General features: G+C 44.1%; 1 protein-coding gene across 10 annotated transcripts in view; it reads left to right on the top strand.

The window, feature by feature from the left end:
* The window catches only part of COL13A1 (collagen type XIII alpha 1 chain), a 196,517-nt gene that overhangs the window by 145,994 nt on the left and 23,146 nt on the right, over positions 1 to 27,377 (top strand). For 8 of the 10 annotated variants that reach the window (XM_031956844.1, XM_031956840.1, XM_031956839.1 and 5 more), the window contains 14 exons: positions 5,461 to 5,514; positions 7,063 to 7,149; positions 7,939 to 7,992; positions 8,737 to 8,781; positions 9,485 to 9,553; positions 11,777 to 11,800; positions 13,419 to 13,481; positions 14,086 to 14,130; positions 14,473 to 14,616; positions 16,040 to 16,138; positions 17,557 to 17,601; positions 18,724 to 18,765; positions 21,549 to 21,575; positions 23,136 to 23,216. In XM_031956844.1, the coding sequence (XP_031812704.1) occupies positions 5,461 to 5,514; positions 7,063 to 7,149; positions 7,939 to 7,992; positions 8,737 to 8,781; positions 9,485 to 9,553; positions 11,777 to 11,800; positions 13,419 to 13,481; positions 14,086 to 14,130; positions 14,473 to 14,616; positions 16,040 to 16,138; positions 17,557 to 17,601; positions 18,724 to 18,765; positions 21,549 to 21,575; positions 23,136 to 23,216 (879 nt within the window). The remainder of the gene's footprint in view (positions 1 to 5,460; positions 5,515 to 7,062; positions 7,150 to 7,938; positions 7,993 to 8,736; positions 8,782 to 9,484; positions 9,554 to 11,776; positions 11,801 to 13,418; positions 13,482 to 14,085; positions 14,131 to 14,472; positions 14,617 to 16,039; positions 16,139 to 17,556; positions 17,602 to 18,723; positions 18,766 to 21,548; positions 21,576 to 23,135; positions 23,217 to 27,377) is intronic. The other 2 variants (XM_031956845.1, XM_031956843.1) reach the window with 1 other exon arrangement.

Here is a 27,377-nt window from a genome sequence, read left to right as displayed (position 1 = left end):
CCAGCAACGGGAGGTAGAAAGAGAAATTCCATTTAAAAGAACTGTAGGCAAAATAAAATATTTGGTTGTCTACCTGCCAAGATAAACCCAGGAACTACATGAACACAATCACACCTCCTCCTCTCTAATCTGCCAGACTCCTAGTTAGGCTGACCCTCCCTCAGGGATCCCACGCCTTCTATGATGCTCTGTCCAGGCCCCGTTTCCCAGCAGCCCTGCACAATCCCATAACAGAACTGTGTCTATGGAAACAGTCCTCATGGTCCCTCCCACTAAAAGGATGCTGCCGCATGTGGAATCAGAGGACTCAGGTTCAAATTCTGGCTTTCTATTTAATCTGAGTGGGAATTTGGTGGATGCGTCACTTTGCTTTGGAGAGTGTCAAATTCATCCTCCATATGATGAGCAACTTGGGACTGGAAAATGTCAGTTGTCTATTCCAGCTTTAAATCTATGACACAATCATTTCCCTGCCCCTGCAAGGAGAACAGGGATTTCCAAAATAGGGAAGTAAATAATGGGAGGCAGTAAAGATGAATTACTTCAGTGTTGTTTTCCCATTTTGAAAATCAGCCAAGGCAAGGAGGATTTGGGGGGGAGGTGGGGGAGAGGGGACACCAGTCAGTTCTGTAATTTAATTGCCACAGATGCCCACGACTTGGTTGAGATGTCACCCAGGTAGCATGTGTCAAAGTCAAGATTTGAAATCATTCCAAGCTGCAGTGACTCCCTGGGCGTTGCTCCGAAAGGACAGGACGTTCTCTGCCTTTGCCTTGAAATTTGTTTCCCTTTTCTTCTTCATTCCTTATTTTTCCATCTTTCCTACTCACAGACTGAGCCACAGTTCCCTAAAGCCAAGGTATTGCCCTGGCCGTTTTAAACTTCCTTGGCAGGTCTGTCCTCACAACTACAATTGCCCAGGACTTTTTTATTCTTTCCCAATATCCTAGTGGGCGAGGATGGGCACCAGTGGCAAAAGATGCTCTGGTCCTCTCCACCAAAGGTTCCTGGTGTTTACTGCTGCACAGTGGACACACTCATTTTCCTACTTCGTCTCCCGCAAACCCACTGAGTTGTTATGGCCACTGATCGGCCCACACGTGGCCTCCAACTCATCATGGTAGCTGCTTTCTCCTTCTATTCTTCTCCCTCTACTTTTCTCTGTTGCCAGAAAAGTATCATTTCCCCCCATTACTACTCCCTCTCCCAAGCATAGGTCCTGTGTGTAACCCCGCTGGGAGTAGCATTTGGGTAAGGGAACTCAAAAATCATCCCAGTTTCCCCTGGTCCAAGCTCTGCTCCTTCTTGCTTTTCCCACTTCTCATCCTGGAATGCCAGATTTGGAGTCAGAGGACCTGGGTTCAAATTTAGCCTCAGCTACTTACTACCTAGGTATGATTTTGGACAAGTCACTGTCATTCTCCAAGACTTAATTTCCTTTTTCTCTGCAAAATAAGAGGATTGGATTAGATCAAAGAATCTTCATGTTTTGTGTGTGCTCGTGACAAATCTCTGTAGTGAAACCTGTGGACTCTTCTCAGAATTCTGCTTTGAATGCATAAAATGAGATGCCCAGGATTGCCAAGCAAACCATTGGGTTTGGAATGGAATGGAAATTAACATGTCATTTTTTTCTGTTCCAAGCTCACAGATACTCACAGATCCATTCACAAATGTCTTGAGTGTCCACTGACCCCAAATTAAGATTCCCTGGATTAAAATGTTTCTAAGGGACTTGGATTAGATATGGCAAATTGAGAAGTCTTTGCCTACTTCAGGAGTACCCTTCCTGGTTTGGGTACTAAGGAGAGGGCCATGCTACCATTCCTGGTGGTCAGGGATCCAAAACATGGTGAGAACAAGTCAAAATGGTGAGTTAGGCACATGGATCTTGGAGCTGAAAGGGCCAGATTGCAAACAGGTTCACCTAGCCCATCCACAAGCATCACTATGTATCAGGTCCTACTCCAGGCTCAGAAAAAAAAAGCTCCTGTCTCCAGGAACTTATCTTCTAGTGAGGAAAGCAATGTATCAAAATAGGCATGATAAACACAGAATAAATGGAAAGGTGGCCTAAGGCATTTGCCTTAAGATTTAGAGCCGGGGTAGGGAACCTTTTTTTTTTCCTGCCAAAGACCATTGGATATTTATAACATAATTCTCGGGCCATATAAAATTATCACCTTAAAAACTCAAGCAGTGGGAGGTTGCTGTACCTAGCTTTCAGCTCATCGTTGCCTGATTCACAGACCCCAGATGTAGAGTTACAAGTGATCATTGAAGTCAACTGATCCAACAATTGTCTGTTCTTCTATTCTAGAAGAAACTAATTTTACAAAGGAAGAAACAGACCTAGAGAAAGGAAAGTGATATTTGTCTAAAATCACACAGCTATTGTGGTAGATTTGAACACAGGACCCTTGACTCCAAACCCAGTTCTCTGTACGCTATACCAAGCTCTAAGGTATAAGAGATCTTTCAATTTGCCCCTTCTAGTTGGTCTCTGTTCAGTTTTCTTTCTGAATCTCCTTCAGCTGGAGAGCCTTGTCCCTGTCTCCATTATATGGAAATGGGTTTTTGGAGGTTACAAGTCCAGTGAATCATAGGATCAAAAAGAACCTAAAAGAACCTTAGACTCCAACCCCTTTTTAAAGTTGGGAAAACTGAGACCCAGAGGGGCCAAGTAACTTAAGGTCACACGGGGCATGATCTGTGAGGCAGGACTCAAGCCCAGCTCTTCCTGACTTCAAGTCCAAAACAATATCCACTATGCCCCCCATAACCTTACCATGACCTCTGACTACATAACTAAAGGCATAGACCTGGCATATGGAAAATCCCAACATGCTGTCCTCCAGCTCAATCAGATCATATTTTAGAGGAAGGTATTATATTTTGCTGCCAGATGTCAGAAGCAAGAGAGGAAGGAAGGAAGGAAGGAAGGAAGGAAGGAAGGAAGGGAGGGAGACAAGAAGGAAAGACTCAAGGGAGAGAAGAAGGGAGGGAGGAAGAGAAGGAGGAAAGAAGGATGGAGGAAAGAAGGAAAGGAGGGAGGAAGAAAGGAACTGAGGAAGGGAGGGAGGGGAGGAGAGAGGGGAGGAGGAAAGGAGGGAGAAAGGAAGAAAGGAAAGAAGGGAAAGAGGGAGAGGAAGAGAGGGAGGGAGAAAAGGAGAAAAGAAGGAAGGAAGGGAGGGAGGGAGGGAGGAGGAAAAGATGAAGAGAGGGAAGGGAGGGAGAGAAGGACAGAAAGAGAGAGACAGGAAGGATTAAGCACCTACTACTGTCTGGCAGGCTCCGTACTAATGCGCAAAAAGAAATCCCTGCCCTCCCGGGCCTTGAGTCTGGGGTCGACTGCACACAAAAAGGCACTGATAAGAAGTTAGCGAAGGGAGAATCCGTTGGCGGATCCTGGGCTGTTTAAGGCAGAAAAGGAGGACCGCAGGGGCCCCCGAGCTGCTTTCAAAGATCTGAACGTGCGTGAGGGAGCGGGGAGGTTCCCGTCTCCAGTTTGGTTCTGAGGCTCAGAATGAGCTTCCCGGCTGGTTCCGGCCCGGAGGAAGCTTAGACTTGGGGGAGGGGGCGGCCTCGCAGAGAAGGGGCCGAGCAGCCGCGGGAGGGCTCGGCGCCGGGGCTGGGGGCCGTCAGGCCGGCCGCTCCCCCTGCGGGGCCGCTCTGGGGGAGCCTTTCTCCTCCGAGGGCGCGCGGGACGCCGGGCCGGGCTCCGGGGGCGCGGGTGGGAGCCCGCGTCCGTCTTCTCACCCGTGACTCTGTCTTCTTGCCTTGCCTCCAAGGGAGAGCCTGGAGCTGCGGGAATGCCGGGGCCCCCAGGTTTGCCAGGGAAGAGGGGGCAGCGGGTAGGACTCTGCGTGTGGCTCGTTCACCCCCCCCCCCGTGCGTCTGCCTCCCTCCCTCCCCCCCCCACCTCGGACTTGGATGGGACCTCCGCGCGTGTGCATGCGGCCCCGGGCAGGGGAAGCGAGAGCCGAGCTTGGCCAGGGCTCCGAGCGCTGACACCCGAGATGCCCCGCGCGGGCCTGCTTAGCGTTACCCGACTTCCTTAGGAGCTATTTATTGCCCGGGGGGAGGCAGGAGGCCGGAGGAAGCAGTGTGTCCTTCTGTGCCCTCAGGCTCTGCCTTCCGGGGTCTCCCTTCTCCCCCCCAGCTGTCTCACTCTCAGACTTGCCCTTCGTGCATTTTAGGGGAGAGGACCAAGAAAGGCACTTAGGCACTTCCTAGCTGTGTGACCCTGGGCAAGTCGCCTAACCCCGATTGCCTTAGCAAAAAAAAAGAAAAAAGAAAAAAAGAAAGAAAGAAAAAAGAAAGGCACTTTGGGCGGGTATGGAAGGGAATGGCTTGAGTTGTGTCGCGGAGTGTGCTAGGTTTTACTGGCAATGCAGAGTGGTGGAAATACGGGATGGAGAAGACCCGAATCCTGGCTCCAACACTGGTCCACCCATAGACAAGGAACAGCCTCTCTCTGAGCCTCAGCTTACTCAGCTGTGAAATGGACATTGGCCATACCTATCGTCTTTGGGAGATTCTGGACTAAATTTTTCCGAATCCTTTTTCTTTCTTTCTTTTTTCTTTTCTTTTTAAAATTTTTTTGTTTTGTCTTGTTATATTTTAAATTTTTCCAAATCTTAAAGCGCTACAGAAATCTGGTAGGATGAAAGCTCCTGGGGAGTAGGTTCTGTCCCTCTCAAATATGGCCCATCACCTAACACTGTGCCCAACACATAGTAGGTGCTTAATACCTATTTGTTTACCAATGATGAAAATAGGAGATGTGATGTGGAAACTTATTATTTCCTAGAATCCTACTCTTCCAAGTGCCTTTCTGCTCTCAGAAAAGACCGTTGGATACCCCTTAACTGCAGGCATCAAGAGCCCTCAAGGGTCTTTCCTAGAACAGGGAATATGTTTCTTTGAGAACTCTTTTTGTCAGAACAGATCTACTTCAACTCACTGGCACCAAACCCCAGGCAAGGCATAATAAAAATCAAAACTAGAATGTGCCTTAGAAACTGTACAGACCAAGTCACTCATTTTACAGATGAGGAGACTTAGACCCAGAGAGGCACACAATTCACACAGATAGCAAACACTGAAGGCAAGTTTTGAACCTAGAACCTGTGGTTTCGAGGCTCTTTCTATCTCACCCTCTTTGCTTGGAAGATGCCCCAATGATAGAATAGACAGTTTGCCCTTCACAAATGGCCTCTAAGCTGGGTGAGTAGGAGAGTCGCTATTCACCAGGCAATGGCCCATGATGATGGGCTGGGAGTCATGAGTGCTGGTACCATGGATCACCTGGGAGTCAGAGATCAAAAGTCAACCCAGAAAAATGTAGGGGGGTGTTAGAGCATGAAGCCTCAGAGGCTTCTGGGGAGGAAAAGTAGAATCCTTTGGGAGGAATCTCCAAGTACTTGACCTTCCAACCTACCTGCATTTCTCCTCCAGGGTGAGAAGGGAAGTTCTGGTACTCCCGGCCTGCCTGGATTCCTGGGCCAGAAGGTCAGTAACTGGTTCTGATGAAATAGGGTAGGGGAAAGGGGGAGGAGAGGTCTTATCAGAAGCCTGGCTCAATACTGGTGAGAAGTAAGCACTTGATACATGCTCGTTGGTCCATTGGTTGATTGTTCATCACCCACAGGAGACATGGACATTATTGGGTGGCACTCTGTCAGGTCAGGAGGGCTGGGGGGGGGGAGCTTGATTCTATAATCTAATCAGGGAAGCAGGGAATGGCAGGGAATTGGGAAAACAATTTAATTCAACAAGCTTTTATTAAATACTATGTGCCAAGTCTTGTCCTGAGCTCTAGGGATACAACAATGAAAAAAAATCATTCAATCATTAACAAGTATTTATTAAGTGCGTACTTAAGTACTCCAAGCACCCATGCTAGGAATAGAAATATAATAAATGAAACAATCTCTGCTCTAAAGGAGCTTAAGTTCTCATGGGAAACACAACAAATGCATGTATAAGTATATAGAGAGTAAGTGTGAAAAGAAGGAATCCAAGTAATTAGATACCAGGCAAGTAGGGAAAGAGGATACTGGGATCTGGCAGAAGGCACTTCTTGAGCTGAACCTCGAAGGAAGAGAGGGATTCCTTGAAGTGGAGGTGAGGATTCAGACATGGTGCTTTCAGACATGGCAGGTAGTCAGAAAAAAGTCAGGGACTTGGAGGACAGCAGGTCTGTCACTCATGAAGAAAGGACAGATGGCCCACATGGCTGGATGTCAGAGTTTGGGAGGGAGGAATGATGTATAAAGAGTTGAGGAAGATAAGCTCTGGCCAGGTTGTCAAGGGCTGAAGAAACTAAATGGGAATGAGGGGAATATGCATACTTATCTGCATACAGGTACACATATATATTTATATATGCATATGTATATATATGTATGTATATAGAAATATATGTCTGTGTGAACATGCATTTTTGGGAAAAGCCACTGTAGTTTATCAAGAAACAGAGCAAAGAAGTGTCCTCCAGCTCTGGAGAAAATTACAAAGGCATAAAGATGGGAAAGGGACATCTGAAGTTGAGGAATGGTAACTTGTGTAATTTGTATGGAAGATAAAGCACATAAGTACGTGAAATTGGAAAGAAGATGGGAAAAGTCTGTGTATTAAATGCTGGACAGATATGTCTGAATTGTAGCTTAGAGGCTATTGAGAGGCAGAAAAAATGTTATGGTCAGAAGATTTAGACACTGTCTGCCAGATCCTTGACTGGGTGGGGACTATGCAAGCTCATAGAGATAAATTTGTAGCCACTTCCTGATCTAATTTTTGTCCACCCACCTTCTGATAAGCCCCCCAACCCTAATGATTTTTTCATTTTACAGTTGCTTTATTGTTCCCTCAAATCTTTTCCCCTCCAGCCCTGCATCCCAAGGCTTACAAACCCTGTGTCCATTTAAGAGCCCACAGTATTGGACTAGAATTCATTGTTGTCCCCACATCTTTTCTTCTGTGTCCCCCTAAGTCCTCCGCTCTCTCATTCTCCTGTGACATTCTGCACTGGCAATGACAATTCTGCATCTTCAACAGGGAGAGAAAGGGGATGCAGGCAATGCCATTGGAGGAGGACGAGGGGAGCCAGGGCCCCCAGGGATACCAGGACCGCCAGGACCAAAAGTGAGTTTTCCCTTAAGAATGGACCCCACAGAAAGGGCAGTTTCCCTCAGCCCTTCTCCATGGTTTAGCTCCTAGTGAGGCTGCCCTTTTCTTCCTGCCCCTCACCCCCAGCTGGACCTTTTCTCAATAAATCCCACAACCTGAGATACGCAAAGACCCAAAAACATTTCCAGCTTCTTTTAAATTGCACCAGCTGTGCAATTGTACCAGCAGAAGGATCCTTAGACATCTTCCATCCAGTTCCTTCATTTTATAAAAAAAGGAATCAGACCCAGAAAAAGAAAATGTGGTATCCAAGATAAAACCCGGCCAATGGGTTGTCACCCAGATGATCGGTTTCTTTCTTCTCATTGATTAATATTTATGAAGTATTTATTTTGTCCAGACCAACATGCTGGATGCCAAGGTCAATAATTGAGATCGGCAGTGCTGAAGAGCATAGTATGAAAGTAAGATGCAAATACAGAAAAATTCTAACACCTTCTCCAAGGTGATCTAAATAGTAGCAAGCACTGGATTTTGAGTCAGGAAGAACTGTATTCAAATCCCACCTTAGTCACTTAGCAGCTATATGACTCTAGGTAGTCACAGTAACTGCTCTGTGACTCAGTTTCCTCATTTGTAGAATGGGGATTGTCTCTAACATCTCTTATAGTTCTAAATTTATGAATTTAAGATTCTAAATTTATGCATAAAGGAACTTTCCCTGATCCTAAACTAAGGTTCTTCTGTCCCCTTAGTACCCTGAGCTATTCTGCCTCCCCTTATTTCTTCTCATTTTTTTCCCAGGGAGAAGCTGGCACCAGTGGCCAGACTGGGCCTCCTGGGAGGCAAGGAGACAAGGTACACAGAAGTCTGGCCTCCAGGGACTCTCATTAAGTGGTCATTTAAGGGATTCTGGCCACAGAGTGACTACCCCCAAGGCATAGGCCAAAGATGAAGGCCCTCTTAGGATAATTCTGTAGGGCTTGCCAAAGGCCTCAGACCTCACAGACTTATTGTACTGGCCAAATGATATCATGGGTATAAAACACTGAAATCTGAGCTTTTTATCAATATGCTTCCTGCTTCACTGGTACATGATTCGGCCTGATGCTATAGTGTTTGGTGACTTGGTATCAGGTTGGCGTCTGAAGTTTGATTTTTTTTGGGGGGGGGGGTGTTCTAGTTTTTTGGACCAGACCTGGCACTTATTAGTATGGAAGACATGGTGAGGAAGTTCCCTCTAAGGCTGCATGTTCTCTGAATCTTGTGCCTTAAAAGATTGGCTGGGGCACTGACAGTTTAAGTGACTTGCCCAGGATCCCACAGTCAGTGTGTGAGAGGCAAGCAGCATTTCCTGGCTTATTAGCCAGTCAGAGGACTGGAGAAGGAAGCTCTTATCTTCCCATTTTACAAATAAAACCCAGCCTCATGGGGGCAGAGGGTGGCGGGGGGAGGGGGAATACTCCCCATAATATTCTAGGACATCAGTGGCCCAGCTAGGAATAGCCCTCTGGCACTCCCTGGTGCTCTGACTCTGTGGGCAAGAAAGCACCCTGATATTCCTCTGTCCGTGGGTTTCACTCTGCTTTGGTTGTGTTTCAGGGAGAAATCGGCGCCCCTGGAGAACAGGGACCTGCCGGCCCCAAGGTGAGAACAGTCCTCTGCCAACTGCTTCCTGCTGGGGCTCTCAGCTGCTATGGTGTTCGCAGGCTTTAAAATGCGGGGGTAGAGAGGAAGCAAGGAGACCCAGATTGGTTGGTTTTAGAAGCCACTTTGCAGAAGTCTCTCTGGAGGCTCCAGGTTTCCCTAACAGAATCCTCTTGGGAGAACTCAGAATTCTCTCTCAGGAGCCTCTCTGAGTTCTCTAGAATGTCCCAGCAGAATACTATCTGGAGCCTGTCTGGGGGATCCAGAATTCCCTCCCAGAATCCTCTCTGAGTTCTCCAGAATTCCCTAGCAGAATACTGTCTGGAGCCTATCTGGGAGATCCAGAATTCCCTGGTAGTAGCCTCTAGAATTCCCTTGAGGAAGCCTTTCCTAAAGCTGCAGAATTTCTTCCTAAAAGCCTCTGGGGCTTCAGAATTCCCTCATGGAATCCTTTCTGGAGGTTCCAGAATTCCCTCCCTGAGCCCCTTCTCTCCCACGCTAGAACAGGAAATTCCCCTGCCACACCACTTGTGTTAGGTGAGCTGAATCCAGACTCCATCACGCCATGGCAGCTCCAGAAAACACCATCCCAGGAGCCCAGGTGTAGGGCCTGAGGACAGTTTGCTTCTTCTGTCCCCCACATGAAGGCCACATGCCGGGCAGCTGCAGACGTCTTGATCAGGAGGTCTGATTTGTTTTCCAGGGTGCCAAGGGAGAGCCGGGCAAAGGTGAAATGGTGGATTACAATGGAAACATCAATGAAGCTCTCCAGGTGAGAGGTCCATGCAGTATCTCTGCTCCCGATCCTTTCCCCACTTCCCTTGACCTCTGTCCTCCCAAGCTCTCATCCTCCGTGGCCCAAAAGATGCCAAGGGGGAAGCTCAGAGCCAGAGATCATGGCTCTGGAAACCAGGCTGGCCACCAGGGTCCTCTACAAGGGGAAAAGACCAGTAATGAGTGGTTTGGGCAGGACATTTCCAGAGCTGCCAGACTACAAGGTCGAATCCCTTGCTGCTCGCTTTATGTTCCCCTTCCTTCCCCATGGCTCCAAGTCATGCTTAAAGGTGGGCAAAGAGCCTTGGATTTCAGATCAAAGGCTCTGTGTTCAAATCTTGGCTCTGCTGTTTACTATCCATGTGGATTTGGGCTTTTCTTTTTTCCTTCATCAAAGGGGGAGACTGGACAAGACACACTGTATGGTCTTGCTCATTCTGAATGCGGTTGGTCTAGGGGCGCTCCAGCATTTGAACAGAAGTCATAAATCAAGATTTTCTGGTGCCCTGTGAGACTAAAACAAATAAGGGGACCCCGTTTTCTGCAGTGCAGGCTGAGCCATTGCAATTTTTAAAATCGAATGGTATTTTAAACGTGCTAGCAAAAACTATAGTTTTTTGAAGATGTGAATTCTTTTATAAGAATAATTATTTTGTAAGACAATCACTGCTCTCGTTTAGACGAGATTCGAAAGAATCAGAAGGCCTGGGTTCAAGGCTCTTTCCTGCTGTTTATACTTGGTGACTTTGGAAAAAAATTTCCTTACAAGCCTCAGCTCCTTGTCTCTAAAAATGACAAGATTCAGTTTGATGGTCTCTGAGATCATTTTTGTGGGTCCAGGCTTTCCTTTATGGGATTGGCTTAAAGGTGGATGTCTGTGCCTGGGAATCTGAGTCCTGAGAGAAGGGGAGGAGAAGAGGGAGAATGTGATCACCAGAAACATTAAGAAAGTCCTTGTTTGGTGAGATGGGTCAGAAGCTCGTCAACACAGCCATGCCCACTGACTCACCATTTGGACTGAGAGATGCCGAGGTTCAAATCCTACCTCTGACTATGCAGGAGCTTAGGCAAGTCACTTAATTTTCCTGATAGTTATATCATCTGTAAAATGAGTGGGTTAAAAATGATCCCTAAGGTCCCATTCATGGCTTGAACTCCTCTGTCTCTTCTCTGTCTCTCATTCTCTCTCTGTCTCTTTGTCCTTGTCTCTCTCTCTCACACACACACACACACTCATTCTCTCTCTCTCTCTCTCTCTCTCTCTCTCTCTCTCTCTCTCACACACACACACACACACACACACACACACACACACACACAATTTCACACATCAGGGAAACCAGTGGTGCTAAACACTAAGCATCCTGGGTAAGCAAGCTCTCAGTCTCTAGTCCACTCATCAATAGCCGCCAGCTCCTCACACTGACTTCCATGATGAATCCCAACATCAGGGGAAAATCCTGATACTTCCCCTGATGGAGATGGAGGGGATAAAGACAATCCCATTTTAAACTTTATTGTATCTTTTTAGTTAACAAGCATTCATTTTTTTTCTCTTCCCCATCTCCCCTTCAGCAAATGAACAAAGAAAAGGGAACAAAGATGTTAAACCTCAGAATTAGGCTCCAGCATAGTCAGATGAGCACAGTGAATGTCCTCATAGGCCACGTTGGGAAGTATAGGAGAGTCGTTCTTGCCACAGGCCGCCGGCACAGCTGCCTTGGCTCCAGCAGCATCTGTGATCTTCAGCTCCAACAAAAGGAGCCTCTTGGCTCGGCATTTGGAGGACTCGGACAAAACCCTCTGAAGTGGTGGGGGAAGGGGTGCCTCCTATGTGAGAGCTGCATGCAGAAGGCAAAATGGGAGATTTAGAGGCAGGGACCCACCTCTGACGCTGGCTATATGACTCAGTGCAAGTCTTAAATCCTCTAAGCCTCAGTTTCCTCATCTGTAAAATGTCCTCTGAGACCCCACTCAGCTCTGAATCAAGGAGTCTATAACGCCAAAGAGTAGTGAGTAACAAGTAGAATCTCCCCATTTATGACTGCGTCTCACAGCTCTATCCTGAGGTCTTGTTAGAAAGGTAACCCACTCACCCCTGCCATTATTGCCCACGCCAAGATTCTGGCCTTGTCCCGCCAGCCGGGGGTTATGATTGGACACATTTCTCAGAGGAGTCTTGGTTTGCCCAACTGTTGACTTTGTGGTGGTTGTCTTGCAGGAGATCCGCACTTTGGCCTTGATGGTGAGTACCCATTCTTTATCCTTGGGGGGTAGAGTTGCTCAGAGGTTGGCTTGGAGAGCAGACTCTGGTAGCCATGGCTGCTTCTTCTCACCTTTGGAAAACTGGAACTAGTTTGGAGAGAAAACAATGACACTTGGGGTTGTCGAAGTGCTGATGGGTAGATTTCTAAAATCACGAGAAGAGGACGAGACAGTGTGACCATAAGGCTAGGAGTCAAGAAGGAGCCTCCAAGGCCATGGCCAAAGCCACCCTCCCTGGGGTTCTGGGGACATATCGCTGAAGGGCCCCTGTCTGGGGAGATGGCGAAGGCCAGGGTGCTCCTGCTAAGTATGTCAGGAGATCATCGTGTTTCTTTTTACGACTGGGTCTCAGAAAAAGTCTTCTATAAAATGCAGGGGGAAGGAAGGGGGGAAAGAAGGGAATGAACTCCGTGATTTCTGAGACCCTTCTCAGCTCTAATTTTCTAGGGCTCAAATGAAAGCAGCTGTCCTTGGTAACTTGGAGAAAGGTAGCGAGATGAAGGAGGAGAGGAGTCCCAGCTTCAGAATATCTGAAGCAACACTCCATGGCTTTGCTGCTTTCTATAGAGTCTCATTTGGCCTTAGTTCTAAGTTTCATCACCTAGATCAGTGTCTTGTATGCAAGAGGCTGTGCTTAAGTATGTGTTAATTAACCACCTCACAGGGTCTTCATTTATCTCAAGGAGAAAAAGAAGGGGAAGGAAAGAAAGGGAAGGAGAAGGAAGGAAAGGGGAGGGAAAGGGGTGGAAGGGAAGGGGAGGGAAAGGTATGGAAGAGAAGGGAAAGAAGGAAAGGGAAGAAAAGGGAACTCACGGAAAGGGAAGGGAAGGAAACAGAAGGGAATGGAAGAAAAGAGAAGGGAAAGGAAGGAAAGGGAAGGAATTGAAAGAAAAGGGAATGGAAAGGAAGGGAAAGGAAGGGAAGGGAAGAAAAAGGAAGGGAAGAGAAGGGAAGGGAAAGGGAACAGAAGAGAAGGGGAGGAGTTGGGAGGGGAGGGGAAGAGAAGGAAGGAGAGGGAAGACAAAATCCAGTTAACTTCAATTCACTCTGATTTTTAAACATGTTTCTATGCCACATTAACAACTGTGATATAATAAAAAGAATACCAAATTTAAAATCAGAAGATCTGGTTTCAAGTCCCAGATTCTGTCATCTGTATGACCCTGGGCAAATCATATAATTTCAATGGGTTCTCAGTTGTCTCTGCTATAAAATGGGGAAAGTAGACTAATGACTTCTAAGTCCTTTCCAGTCCTATGATTCCATGATGCTCTATGATATAGGTCAAAGTTCCTACATCTCTAAAATGATGGATTTGGAATGATGATCACTGAGACCTCCTCCAATTATAAATCAAGGAGGAAACACAGTGATCACTAAGTATCTTTTGTCTGATGGAGTGACATAAAATCAGTTGTCAGGAAGTATGAGATATTGTAACTTTTAGTGGAAAAAACCCTTATGCCTTATGATTCTTCTACCCAGTATTGAGGAATTAAGATATTTTCAAAACTACTGCACATGACAGAATAGAATAGAATTCATCCTTCTTTGGTTCAACTAAAAATCTTACTTCAGATCCATCTTTTTCTCCCTAGGGACCTCCTGGACTCCCAGGGCAAACAGGCCCACCAGGAGCTCCTGGTGTACCAGGACAAAAGGTAAGGCATTTCTCCAGTTCTGGGGGGAATCCATAAAAAATTACAGAAATCCTAGAATATCATTAGATTGCAACCACCTTCCTTCTCTTGTTTGTTGTCTGTCTTATAATTCTCTCAGGTCCCACCCCTCTCTCACCCCTATTCAGAGGATATAATCCTGTCATTCTCTCCCTTTCTACATATGCCCTATAATTCTCAGCAATACCAGAAATCCCTCATCCATTCATTAGACAGTCATTTTTTTTCCATCTGTCCTTTCTGCTATATAATTCTTTCTTTTTGTCTCAATTTCCTCCCCCCCATTTATATTCCCTTTGGATTTTAATTATATTCTTGGGGAATCTGAGACAAAGTTGAGCTACTTCAGCTATTAACTTAGAAATTCATCACAAAAAACCACCCATCAGTTCATTTTTCTCTCAGAGACAGGAGGAACCCAAGCTACTCTTTAGGGAAACCTTTAGAATGCTATTCAAAATGACAGCCCAAGTCAGTCATCTGTGGTGATTACTACTATGAAACATTTGTCCTCACATGACAATTTTTAAAAAAAAGAGTAGTAAAAGCTTTGAATAGAGTGACTTTTTATTGTTCTCTGCTTTAGGGAGAAATTGGTCTGCCAGGTCCTCCAGGACATGATGGGGAAAAGGTAAGTACATATCTCCAGATTCATACAATGGCTCCCTGACAAACCACCAAAAATGACTTCTAATTTAAGGAGACAAGAATAAACTGTGGAGACAAACCACAGATATAGGATCTAAATTTGGAAGCTTGGGGGATGGTTGCTTACCCACTCTCAGCATTAGTTTCCTCATCTGTAAAATGAGAATCACAAAAGCACCTGCTTCACAGAATTGTATGAGGATCCAGTGAAATTGTGTGTATATGTATGTGTATTGCTTTGCAAACTTTAAAGTTCTAGGTGTTTGTTAAATTATTTTTCTTGTCATTAGCACATAAAAGCAAGTGTCACTTGTATTTGCTTTAGGGACCTCGAGGAAAACCAGGAGAGACTGGCCCCCCTGGTCTCCAAGGACCACAAGGAAAGGATGGACCTCCAGGGCCAAAAGGAGAAAAAGGAAATGTGGGGACACCTGGAGAGAAAGGGGAAACAGGACAAGTTGGCTCCCCGGTAAGTTAGCAGAAGTGATTTGTTGTCTTCTTTCTCCTCTCTCCCTACTGTCTACAGTAAGTGCTTTAATGTGTGTAATTAGAGAAACAGAGCAGGATGACTGAAAGTACTCTGAGGATGGAGTCAGGAAACTCAGGTTCAGGACTAAGACCTGTCACTGGTCATCTGAGTGATCTTGAGCTTCAGAAATCTAAGCCTCAGTTTCCTCATCTGTAAAATGGGGATAATAATATAGCACTTAGCTCTTGGGTTGTGAAGCTCAAATGAGGTAATATTTATAAAGCACTGAGCACAGTGCCTGGAAGTTAACTTAGAAACTAGAAGATTCTAAGCTTCATAACCTAATCTTCACATTTTCTTGTTGAGGAAGTTGAAACCCAAAGAAAAGGATTTGAATTCAAATCCTCCCTACATTATTTCTCTTCTGCCATCCTGCTTGGACTAGGCTGCACCCTAGTTAGTGTACAAAACACTGAACCTGGAATTAGGAAGACTCATCTCCCTGAGTTCAAATCCAGCCTCCACTGGAGACACTTACTGGCTGTGTGACCCTGTTTGCCTCAGTTTCCTCCTATGTAAAATGGGCTGGCAAAGGAAATGGCAAACCACTCCAAGATCTTCACCAAGAACACCCTATATTCGATCACAAAGAGTTCCATAAAAAGCATGAATGAAATACAACTAAACAACAACAATCACATTGCTTCCTCAGCCAGACCAACCCTCTCTTTTGACAAATGTAGGAAATATAATCCAGAGTTGTAGCTTTAGTTGCCTGAGACCACACAGCAAACCCAGGTCCTCTGCTCCCGGGCCCATTGCTCTTTCCATTGTACCACACTGCCTCCAGGATACTTATCCGTGCATCCATGAACAAGTGACTGATGGGATTAGCCATAACCTCCTTGCCAGGGTCACCAGGTTGTTGTTAAGTATCTAATGAAATGACTCTCAGTGAAAAGAGTTTGATAAAGGATAAAACCAATATGAGACATTAAGTTTGTCCTGGAAAGAGCACTGGATTTGGAATCAGGGAACCTGGGTTCAAAATCAGGTTTTGCCACCTGCTTCTTTTGTGACTGTTGGCCCTGGTTGTCTCCTTTGTACAATAACCAGGGTGGATGAGATGAACTCTAAGGCTCTCTCTATCTCTAAGTCTGATTGCTCTCTCATTCGTCCTTTGGAGCCTGAAGGTAACTGTCAACTCATGCTCAGAGAGCGGGTACTGCTGGGTTTTAGTGCCATGAGAAATTGTCTAGGGGGGACTCCTTCCTCTCCACGCCTCCATTTTTCCATCAGCAATATGGGCACCCTCTCAGCTCTAACAAGGAAGGGAGCTGTGAATGCATGCTAAAAAAAAAAGTGCTTCGAGATAACCATCCCAAGCTTAACTAACTAACCTGCCATCTTTGTCGATCTGTAGGGTCTTGATGGCCCCACTGGAGAGAAAGGAGAACCAGGTGACCAAGGGAAACCAGGAGCTGCGGGATTGCCTGGTCCAATTGGGCTCCCGGGATTTACAGTAAGAGGGTCCCACCATGAGGACATCTTGAGGAAGGGGAAGGTGGAGGGGGAGGGTAATACGGCTTCCGGGGCACTGCCACGGCATCATGCCATGGACCTAGCCATGAGCCAAGCACTGCACTAACCCCCATCCTTCAAGGCAAGGTTGGGAAGTTGCTAACCACTAACTGGTGCCTTCCATATTGGGAGTTTCCATTTCTGCAGAAAATAATTTGGAGACTCCAGCTACAGCTGCCTACTGATACACCCCACTGGCTTAGAGTTCCTCTCTACAGGATTTCACAGAATCAGAGACAATGGTGGGGGAAGAGAGAGGAGAGACAGAGAGCCAGCCTTGGGATCAGGAAAATAATTGGGGTCAAAACTTGACTCTCTACATATTGACTGTGTGACCTTGGACAATCTCACTAAGATTACAAATTACAGAACAGATGTGCCTCTGCATTGGGAGAGGGAATTTGGGGAGCTCCTGATGATAATGAAACCACAGGGTTAGTTGGGATTGCAATCCTTTTTGGAAGTTGGAAGAGGATAAATGGAATCCAAGAAACGGATTCAAATTCTGACCCTATTACCTGTGCAATCTTTGAACTGTGGGACAAGTGACTGAAGCTCTTTGGACCTTAATTTTCATTTTTATAAAATGAGGGGGCTAGAGTCAATGATCTCCCTGAACTTCCCATTTCTAAATCTTATAAGAATCATAGTCTTGGAAGCTAAAGGTTGTCTAATGCAAACACTCACCCAAGACAAAAGTCTTTCTAGAGAATCCCTGATAGACAGTTATTTGAAAAATGACTATATATTTTCAATTTAGTCTTTTCAAATAACAGTTATTTCTTTCCCTCCCATCTAGACCTTTACATCAAAAAAAAATGAAACAAAAAATAAAATGACTATGTATCAAATATACAGTCAAGCTAAACAAATCCCCATAATGACCATGTTCAAAAATGTGTCTCTTACTGCTGCTTGAGTCCATCATGTCTCTGATAGATGGTGATTTGGCTTCTCCTTGGGTGAACTTGGAGTCTCATGAGACAACCCATTCTGTGGTGGATTGGCTTTAAGGGTTTGTATACCAAGCCAACATCTGCTACTTTGTTATTTCCTATCCATGGTCCTATTGTAGTTCTCTTATCTGCGACCATGTAGAGTAAACCAGCTCTTCAAATCTCCCTCCTCCTTAGTCTTCTCCTGGTCAAATATCCCTATTTTCTTCAGTTACTCCTCATGTCACATGGTTCCTCCTTGACCTGGTCATCCTCATTTAGACATGTTCCAATCTGTCAAAGATTTGAGATGTTTAACAAAGGAACACATGATAGGCACTTTAATAAATGTTTGTTGATTTAATTAAATTGAATGTGGACTCACCCTGGTATAGGTATTCACACCAAAGTGTTGCATTCACAGGGAGAGAAAGGAGAACCTGGAGAGAAGGGTGACCCAGGAACAGAGGTAGGTGGGCTTTCTTCCTCCTTGTTCATGCAGAATAGCTCTACAGGGAGTGAATTTTCCTTACTATTGGGCCACAAGTACTCCACAAGTGCATCCTCATATTGAAGGATGTTCACAGTTACTAGATAAGAATGTAAGAACTTCCCCTCCCAGAGAAGCCTCATCGTTTGTCTTAAAATTTGGTTCTTTGCTTATTAATTATTAATTAATTAATAATCACAGAGATTATTAGTGGAAGGACATGTCTGCCTCCTGCCTCCATCACCCCTGAAATTAGGGACAGACAACATAGTTTACCGCGGCAGCCCATGAGATACTATGAGATAGAATATAGGTCTTTGTATCAGGAAGACCTGAGTCAGACATTTATTAGCCGTTGGACCCTGGACAAGTTATTTAATCTCTACCTGCTTCAGTTTCCTCAATTGTAAAGTAAAAAATAGGATCTACTTCCTAAAGGTTGTTGCAAGGATAAAAATAGATAATAATTATAAAGCACTTAGCACAGTGCCTGGCACATGATGTGCATTTAGTAAATTCTTTTTTCTTTCCTTCCTATGTGGTGAATTAAGTATGCTTTGTGGATTTCAAGAACTATAGAATTGAGGATTATCATTATCATGTGAACTAAACAGCTCCATCTTTCCTTGCCCCCCCCCTCCTCCTCCCCAGATTTCTTAGTTTCCTGCTAAAGAATTCATCCTCATTTTGGTTGGCATGGAACCCTAGACACTTACTAGTTATGGGACTCTGTCTGCCTCAGGTTCCCCATGTTTAAAAATAGGATAATAATAGCACCCACCTCCCAAAGCTTGTTGTAAGAATAAAATGAGATGACTATTTATAAAGCACTTAGCACAGTGTTTGGCACATTACTATGTAGTTAATATGGAGGGAGGGGAAGTGATGAGTGTCTTCTAGACTTTCTCTGTTTTCCCCACATCTGTCTACCTTTTCTTAACCTTGGACTCCCAACCTAGACCAGATACTTTAAAGGGAATTCTTCAGTTTTAGATTTGAAAGCCCCTCTCTATCCACGATTCTGATATTGGAAGAAGATGATCTGTGGTTTGAGAATTATTTGGCAAATATATTCTGATGTTTTTCTTTTTTGACTTTCAGGTATCTGGACCACCAGGGCCCCAGGGTCCCCCAGGACCTGCAGTAAGTTCTCATTATTGATTTGAGGCTAGTGGATGATGGAGGCATTTCAATCCCTCTATAGCAGTGATTCTCAAAGTATGGTCTAGAGAATCCTGGGGGTCTCTGAAACCCTTTTAGAGGGTCTACAAATTCAAAAATAGTTTTTATTTCCAATATGGTAAATGTCTATAAATATAATCCAGATAAACAAAAACTCTTTGGAGAGATCCTCAATAATTTTTTATAGGATAAAGATCCTGAAAACAAAAGTTTGAGAACCACTGCTCTATAGTCTCTATAATTCCACGGCCTTTCCATTGCCACTGGTTGATGTTGACATCTCATTTCCCTCCAAGGCAGAAGAGTATGATGGGACATAACTGTATTCTGAGTAAGAAGAACTAAGTTTGAATCCTGATGATTTCCCAGTTAGCGCTGGGACTTTGACCTCTCCCTGTCCTGCCCCTTTCCTTTTTTAGATTAAATAATCTGTCCCACCCACTCCCATCCTCCAAGATGTGTATAAGTTTCTTTAATGCAGGGTCTCCTTCTTTCTCCCAACACCCAACACATCCAAGCACATAGTAGGTGCTTAATCAGTTTCTGTTTAATTGAACTGAATCTCTGTAACACTGAGGAGGTTTGTCCTGACAAAGCACAATAGTTTTTTTTTTATTATTTTTAATGAATTGGGGAGTCACTGGCTCAAGCCATCGCAACATCTGGTGTACCGCCCTCCAGGACCCCATCTGTCAAGAATGGTGCTTCATATTTACTTAACCCTTTGCTATGAGGCATCTGATCCTCCCCTTCCTGTCTGCTGCTCACATGCTAACAAGTTGGCGAGAACATCAGCATTAAAATAGAAAATGACCTATTTAAAACAAGCCCCGCTGGGCCATCTTTCCATGAGTTCTACTTCAAAGGATTTGTTTAAAAAGACTCTGCCCCAAGCCAATGAACATTCTTGTCTTGTGGGACTCATCATTCCAATATAATCATCTGACCATCTACCCAGAGAGGCACCAGGACCACAGTGTTCAAGCCAGACCCTCTGCAAAATAAAACAATCAGCATGTATTTAGAAAGGGGTCCTGAGGTGCCGGGTACTGGGGAAACAAAGACAAGATACAGCAGGGCCTGCCCTAAAGGAGGTTATACTCTATTGGGACACTCAACAGATAGTTCACAAGTAAATATATACACAATAAATCAAGCTGGAATTTTTTTTGTAAGAGAGAAGGTGACAATAGCTAGAAGATTAGGAGAAGGAAAGGAAAGGAAAAGAAAAGGAAAGGAAGGGAAAGGAAAAGAGAAAAAAATAAAGCGATGCAGAGAAAGAAAATAAAGAGAAGGAAAGGAAGGAGAGAAAGAAAGGAAGGAAGAGGAGAAAGAAAAGGAAGAAGGTGAAGGTTAGATAGTGTGGCCCAGGTATGGTGGACAGTCCATTCAAAAGGGTAGAGATGGGAGATGGAGCAGATCATGAACAGTGAGATGGCCAGTTGGGCCAGACTGTAGACCAGAGGTCCTCAAACTAAGGTGTAGGCCAGATGCAGCAGCTGAGGACGATTATCCCCCTCACCCAGGGCTATGAAGTTTCTTTATTTAAAGGCCCACAAAACAAAGTTTTTGTTTTTACTGTAGTCCGGCCCTCCAACAGTCTGAGGGACAGCGAACTGGCCCCCTACTTAAAAAGTTTGAGGACCCCTGCATGTGTAGACATTGCAAGGGAAAGTAAGGCATAATTACTTACTAGCAGTTTGGAGTTAGGGTGTGAGAGACTTTAAAAGCTTATATTTGATGTCAGAAGCAGTAGGAAACCAGTGGAATTTATTGAGTAAGAGAATGACATGATTATACTTATATTTTCAGAAAATCAGTTTGGTAGCTTTGGGAAGGGAGTGAATTATAGGGAGGAGACATGAGGATGGGGAGACCAGTGGGAACTATTGCAATAATCTAAGGAGCTGAATTAGGGGTGACTGTTAGAAGATAGAAAGGGATGGAGGGAAGAGATACTGAGGAAGTGAAGCAACAAGAATTAGTAACTGATTGGGTATGTCCCAATGAATCAAGGGCAGTGCTTGTTATTCTAGAAGTACTTCCCAAATCACTTGATCCTCACAAGTAAAAGGGTGAGCAAGTGTTATTATCCCTATGAGGAAGCCAAGGTTTAGGGATAAAGAAATAGTAATTACTGACAATCATATGGTTCAGCAAAATTAACAAAGGCCTTTCCATCTCCTTTGGGCCTCACAGCAGCCCTGTGTTATAACATTATTTACCAGTGAAGACTTTGTGCTCCAAAGAGATTAAGGAAGTTGGCCATGGCTAGTAAGCAGCAGGACCAAGATCTGTGCTTAGGTTTTCTAGTCCAAATCCAATGTTCTTTCTGCTTTCCCATAGCTGCCTGCTGATAAATAACATTCTTCTTTTTTCCCACCTTTAATCCAGAGCTCACGAGCCAGGAAATTCTAGCCAGGGCCATCTCACAAAATTAGCATAGCAATCGTTGCTTCAGCTGATGCTCCTCATGGACAAACTGATATATTCTTCATCTCCGCGTGGCTGAATGCAAATGATGTCACATGCCCAGGGCATGTCCAGAGTAGCCCTCCCAATGGGACTGTAAACTAGCTAAGGGCAAATGGACTGCACCAGTTGGTCATGGATGAAGTCATCCTTTCCAAAGCCTTGGAGTTCTATCATGGCTGGGCTGCAGGACATGCTACCTCATGGGCAAGGGGATGACTGGTCTACCAGAAATGCAGTTTTAATGGTCTTTATTTCTCTTCTAAATGCAGGGTCTCCAAGGCGTTCCTGGACCAAAGGTAAGATATAGTAGGACTGATAATCCAAGGAGCCAAAGCAGTGGAAGAAGGGAGTAACAGGAGAACACTTAACGGTCTGGCTGACCATCAGCCTCCCTTCATCTCCCAATATGGCTGACCATCAGCCTCCCTTCATTTCCCAATACATTTAAGAAAAAATGACCGAGGCAGAAAGATAGAAATGATCTCAACAGAGAGGAAGTCCTGTGCTCCATCAGCCTTTATTGCCACTGACTTGTGATGCTAATGTCTGAATCTCTACCCATTCCCTGCACCTTAATGGACATACATTAAGCACCTATTATGCAAGGCCAGGTAAATCGAAATACAAATCAAATCTTTCCGTCAAGAAACTTACAAGCTAATGGAGAAGACATAGATACAAACAGCTGTGATACAAAGGAAGGTTATTCCAGTGCAGAGAAGGGAAATTTGAAAGAGATTCCTTTCACCTGGTGGAGCTCAAGGAAGTCTTCATGGCACAAGTCAATCCTGAGGTGGGCCTTGAAGAAAGGGAGAGAACTGGACAAATTTAGTTGGAAAGAGTCTATTTTAGATGTGGGAGATGGTGTTAGGAAAGGCACCAAGCCAGGAGAAGACTGTCTCTAGAAAACAGGTTCTCTCTCTCTTATTTGTATGCACTTGGACAAGTCATTTAATCCCTCTAGATCTGTTTCCTCAACTAGATAACAAGAGGATTAGGTTAGAAGGTTTCTGAGGTTCCTTTTAACTCTCCAGGCCTACCATTCCCACCTTCCAATCAAAAGCTTCTCCATCCTTCACTCAGTCAATGGTTGCAGCTTTATAGTTGTAAATCAATTTTAGCCATCCCATGAAAGTGTCATTCTTTGAAGATAACTTCACTTTGATAAGAGTTGCAGCTATGGCTGGAGGTCAGAGGGTATTGTAACCATGTCTGTTCCCAAATCCTCCTCAGTTAATGTGTATACAAAAAGAGAGGAAGGTAGAAAAGGAGAGAGAGACAGAGACAGAAAGACAGAGAGGGAGAGATAGACAGAGGGACAGAGACAGACAGAGAGAGAGACAGACAGACAGAGAGACAGAGAGGCAGAGAGAGAGAGAGAGAAACTTCAAGGAAATGAGAAATTGTTTCCTCTTGCCAAAAGACTGAGGACTCCTGGGTCTAAGACAAAGCACTTATCGTAGAATTATCCTTGCTCTTAGCACAATCCCTGGCACATTGTAGACATATTGATAAATATTTGTGTACTGATTAACTATTCAATATATGGAAAGGATTATTTTGAAGCATCAAGACTTTCTCATTGTTTCCCAAATCATACCATATGGTAGTTGCCTTCTCTGTCCACACAAAAAACTATACCATTCTGTCTCTGAGTCTTCTGATACTCTGTAAGCTTGAATAGCCATTCTGATCATCCATGTTATCCAGTCATGGAAGAGACCAGAAAATGCCTCCAGCTATAGAGGTTGTGGCAAAACTGGGGACCAGGACTCTGCCTCCCATTCCATAATCTAAGATGTGTTGTTTAGGGAACAATGTGTTGTGATTTCCCCCTAAATGTGTCTTTCTTTCAGGGGGAAGCTGGACTTGATGGAATGAAAGGAGAGAAGGGTGTCCAGGGAGAAAAAGGAGACCGAGGTCCATTGGGATTGCCTGTAAGTGTCTGGGAACTAGCAAGAGCATTGTAAGTGATGTTTAATCCTGAATAGTACATGTCACCAGGCTGGGCTGTCCTGTGGGAGATGGGAAATAAGGAAAAAAATGTGACTCAAAACCCAGCTGTGGAAAATGGCCACCACACCTTCCAGATACAGTGCTTTCATCACAACGATCCCAGGAGATGAAAAGGGCATGTATTTTGCAGAAGAGAAAGCTGAGTTCCACCAAGGGCTACCTAACTAGTGCCAGAGCAGAAATTCAAATTCAAATCTCCTTACTTTAAGTCCAGGATAATGGATCCTTTCTACTCAACAAGTATTGCTAAGCATTGGCCCTAGAGTCAGGAGGACCTGAATTCAAATCCAGCCTCAGGATACTTAACACTTACTAGCTGTGTGGCTTTGGGCAAGTCACTTAATCCCAATTGCCTCCAAAAATAAATAAATAGATGAATAAATAAATGAATAGATATGCTGATAGGTAGATAGATGATAAATAGATAGGTAGATAGAGAGAAGAATATATGGATGGTTGAATGGATGGATGGATGGAAGAATGGATTGATAAATTATTGATAAAAATAATGGATAGATGATTAATAGATGGAAGGAAGGATGGATAAATAGATGATAGAAGGTTAGATAGATATAGTTGAATAGATGGATGAAGGATGGATAGATAGATAGATAGATAGATGAATAGATGGATGGATGGATAGATATATGGATGGATGGATGGATGGATGGACAGACAGACGGTTACAACCTGTCCAAAAGATCTAAGTAATGTAGAATATTGAGTCTGAGCCCAACTGGGTTTGAGCCCTGGAGAGCCTGAAAGTGTATTGAACCTATGAGAACAGAATGACCTGAAAGAATCCCCTGCCTCTTGGTCATCTGCTAACTTTTAATCATCCTTATATCCCAGACTATATCATAGAATCACAGAGTTGGAAGGGACTGCAGAGCTCTTCTAGTCTATCCATACCTTAATGGGAATTCACTCTTGAGTATACCTAGTAGGGCTCAGAGGTAAGATCTGAACCAGGTCCTCCTGTCTCAGGCCATCCGTTCTTGTAGGCTGCTTGTCTTCTGTGTGACTGCCTGGCACAGTATAAGCAGCTAATTTGTGCTTAATCTATCTATGATTAATTATCCAGTTCCCACTTGAAGGTTTCCAGGGATGGGAAACTTACCATCTACTGAGTTGTATTTAGCTTTCTGGGCCTCAGTTTCTCCACTTCTATGATCTTTCCCAGCATTCAAAGGAAATTCTGTCACAGACTTCCCAATGCATTGGTCTCAGTCTTCCACCTTAGTGATTCAGAACTAATATTTGCATTTTTTCTTATTTTAAAAGTCAGGGAGGTATTTCCAGAGTTCCCACTAGTCCAGTTATTTTCATTTTAGAAAATCTTGGAGAGGAAAAAATCTTGTCTAGATCAAAGCTTCTTAAACTGTCATAATCCTATATGGGATCTTATAATTGAATGTGGAGGTTTCAAAATTATGATTTATTATCAATAAATGTTTGATTTGCATTCCTATTTTAATACCCATATACCCGGGATTGTGTAAAAGTTCTTGGGTTAAAAGGGTCATGAGTGGAAACAGTTTATGAAGCCCTAGTCTAGCTCACATAGCTAATAAAATGCTTCCAACTCCTAACCTAGAACTGTCCTATCACCTTTTCAGAGTGATTCCCTTCCAACCACTCGCCTTTGAGGATATTCATTCCTCTGCCTCACATTTCAAACTCCACTCTAGCTCCCTGTCTAAGAATCCAATAAGAAACACTACTACATAATTACAAGGCCTCAAGTTCTCCTTTATGTTTTTCTAAAGTTTGATGGATTTCATTTGTATAATAGCAACTAAAATGTAAAAGCAAAAGGCAGAATTACTTTCCTGCTAATCCATCACATGTAGAAATAGTCAAGTATTGAATTATCCCTAATAGACTGCACAAAGCTAACATCTAGCAAATATTTTCCACTGTTCTAAGTTGTGTACTGAGTGATTAATCTATCCAGTTCTTGTGATTGAAATCACCATAATAACTCACATTTAAAACTTACAAAGCAACATTGTGAGGGAAGGAATATAAATATTATTATCTCCATGTCACGGATAAGAAAGCGGAAGCTTGGAAACCTTAGTTTTTGGTTAGTCACAAAGTGAATGGATATCTCAGCACTAGAATTTGAAGCCAGATCTTTCTTTACTTCAACCCCACAAATCTCTCTGTTAGGACACACTGCCTCTCTGCCCTTTGAAAAGCTGTTAGAAGATAATATATTCTCTATGGCAGTCAGCTGAATAATCAAAAAAGAAAAAACCCCAAACCCTCATAGGTCCCTTGCCAAGCCCTATCAAGATCCTGATTGACTCAGAGTAAATGTAAATAGCAATCATTTCTGTTTTGGCCAAAAACCCTGAAGGTCTTCTCCCCGCCCTGATTTATTTATTATTTATTCAGATTTCTTTAGGGGGGGGGGGGTTAGGTGAAAAAGGCCATTCTCTGCCTCCTTTTACCTTAGCCTTAAAGGCCTTCCTTTAAAAAAGCCAAGTCTCCTAGTGCATCCAGAGTCATCTCCAGTCACTCTGATCTATGTCTTGCCACTGGACCCAGATGACTTTGAGGGAAAATGAGGCAGGTAACCCTGTCGAGCCCTCCCTCACTTCAGCCTAACTCACTTGCACATCATGGTATCACCTCCCTAATGTCACGGTCCTTTTGAAGAACCAAGAACAAACAACAACAGTAAGAACAGCTGGGGAAAAAACTAGAAAATCCAACCATTTTTTAAGATATCCCCAAAAACCCAGTTATTTTTTGTCATGTAGACAAAACATCCAGATACTTCACTGACTTATTACATTCAGCTTTTATATGGATTTTTGGCATTTGACAATATGGCTGAAAACATCCTGCTAAAAAGCACGGGACCAAGCACAGAGTCTTGTTTCACTCTATTGGAGACTGGGAAAGCTCGAGAGCACTGTCCATTGTCCAGAATCCAGGCAAACGTGCCATCCTGAAATTGACGTTCTATACTGATGAACTTCTCTGGGCAACCGAATTTTGACATAATTTTCCATAAGCCCTCATGACTAACACTATCAAATGTCTCGGTCAGATCTACCAATATTCTATACAGACCTCTGTTCTGCTCTTGGAATTTTTCCTAGAGTTGTCAGGCAGTAAACACCATATCGACTGTTCTTTGGTCCCTTCTGAAGCCACACTGGCTCTCAGGTAAATGACCTTTTTCTAGGTGTAGGGTTAGTCTACAAAGGAGGACTCTGGGAAGAATTTTCCCAGCAATTACTAAGAGAGATTGTCCTATGATTGTCACAGGAAAATCTATTCCCTTTGCCTTTATAAATATGGACGTTGGAGTCATCCTTGAACTCCTGGGGCATAAACACAACAAAACTTTGTGGATGCACCCTCATAGCAAACATTGGCATTTAATAGACTATGTGAATGTCAGAAGAAGAGACAGGGAGGATGTGAGAATGACCAAAGCAATGTGTGGTGCAGAGTGCTGGACTGATCATAGACTTATCCTCTCCAAGCTGAATAGTCACATTCAACAAAAGTGGGGACCCCAAGGAAAAAAGACTACTAAAAGAATTAATGTCAATGGATTCTAGTGCTTCTCTGAGAGGGAACAGTTTGGTGCCAAGTTGGAAAGTAAATTGAGCCAATACACTTGGGTTTTGGTGCCATACAAACATGTGCCATTTTCCCAAGAAGGTCACATTGAGTTGGACTGTTTTCTCCAAGGAGATGGCCATTTAGAGACTGTCTCAGTGCTACTTTATCTCAGACAGAGCAGTGAGTCGGTCCCTCTTAGAAGGTTTTTTCTTACACTGTAACGATAACGATGAAGGAGGCAAACTTTAGGACAATGCCTTCTGAAGTTATATCTCCACTCCCCACAGACCAATCATGCATCTTTTGCAAACATCTTTTAGGTAAAAAGATCATAGGGAACAACATTTAGGGCTGGGAAGACCTTTGACTTCATTTCATCCAACTTCCTTCTTTTAGGGTGAGGGAAACTGAGGCTCAGTTAAGTTGCTCATGGTCACACAGGCGTGTCAAAGGCAGAATTCAAACTTAGGTCTTCTGACTTCAATGCCCCTCTG

The sequence above is a fragment of the Sarcophilus harrisii genome, chromosome 2 (genome assembly GCF_902635505.1).
Source record: "Sarcophilus harrisii chromosome 2, mSarHar1.11, whole genome shotgun sequence".
Classification (NCBI taxonomy): domain Eukaryota; kingdom Metazoa; phylum Chordata; class Mammalia; order Dasyuromorphia; family Dasyuridae; genus Sarcophilus; species Sarcophilus harrisii.
This window is presented reverse-complemented; position numbering and strand designations above follow the sequence as displayed.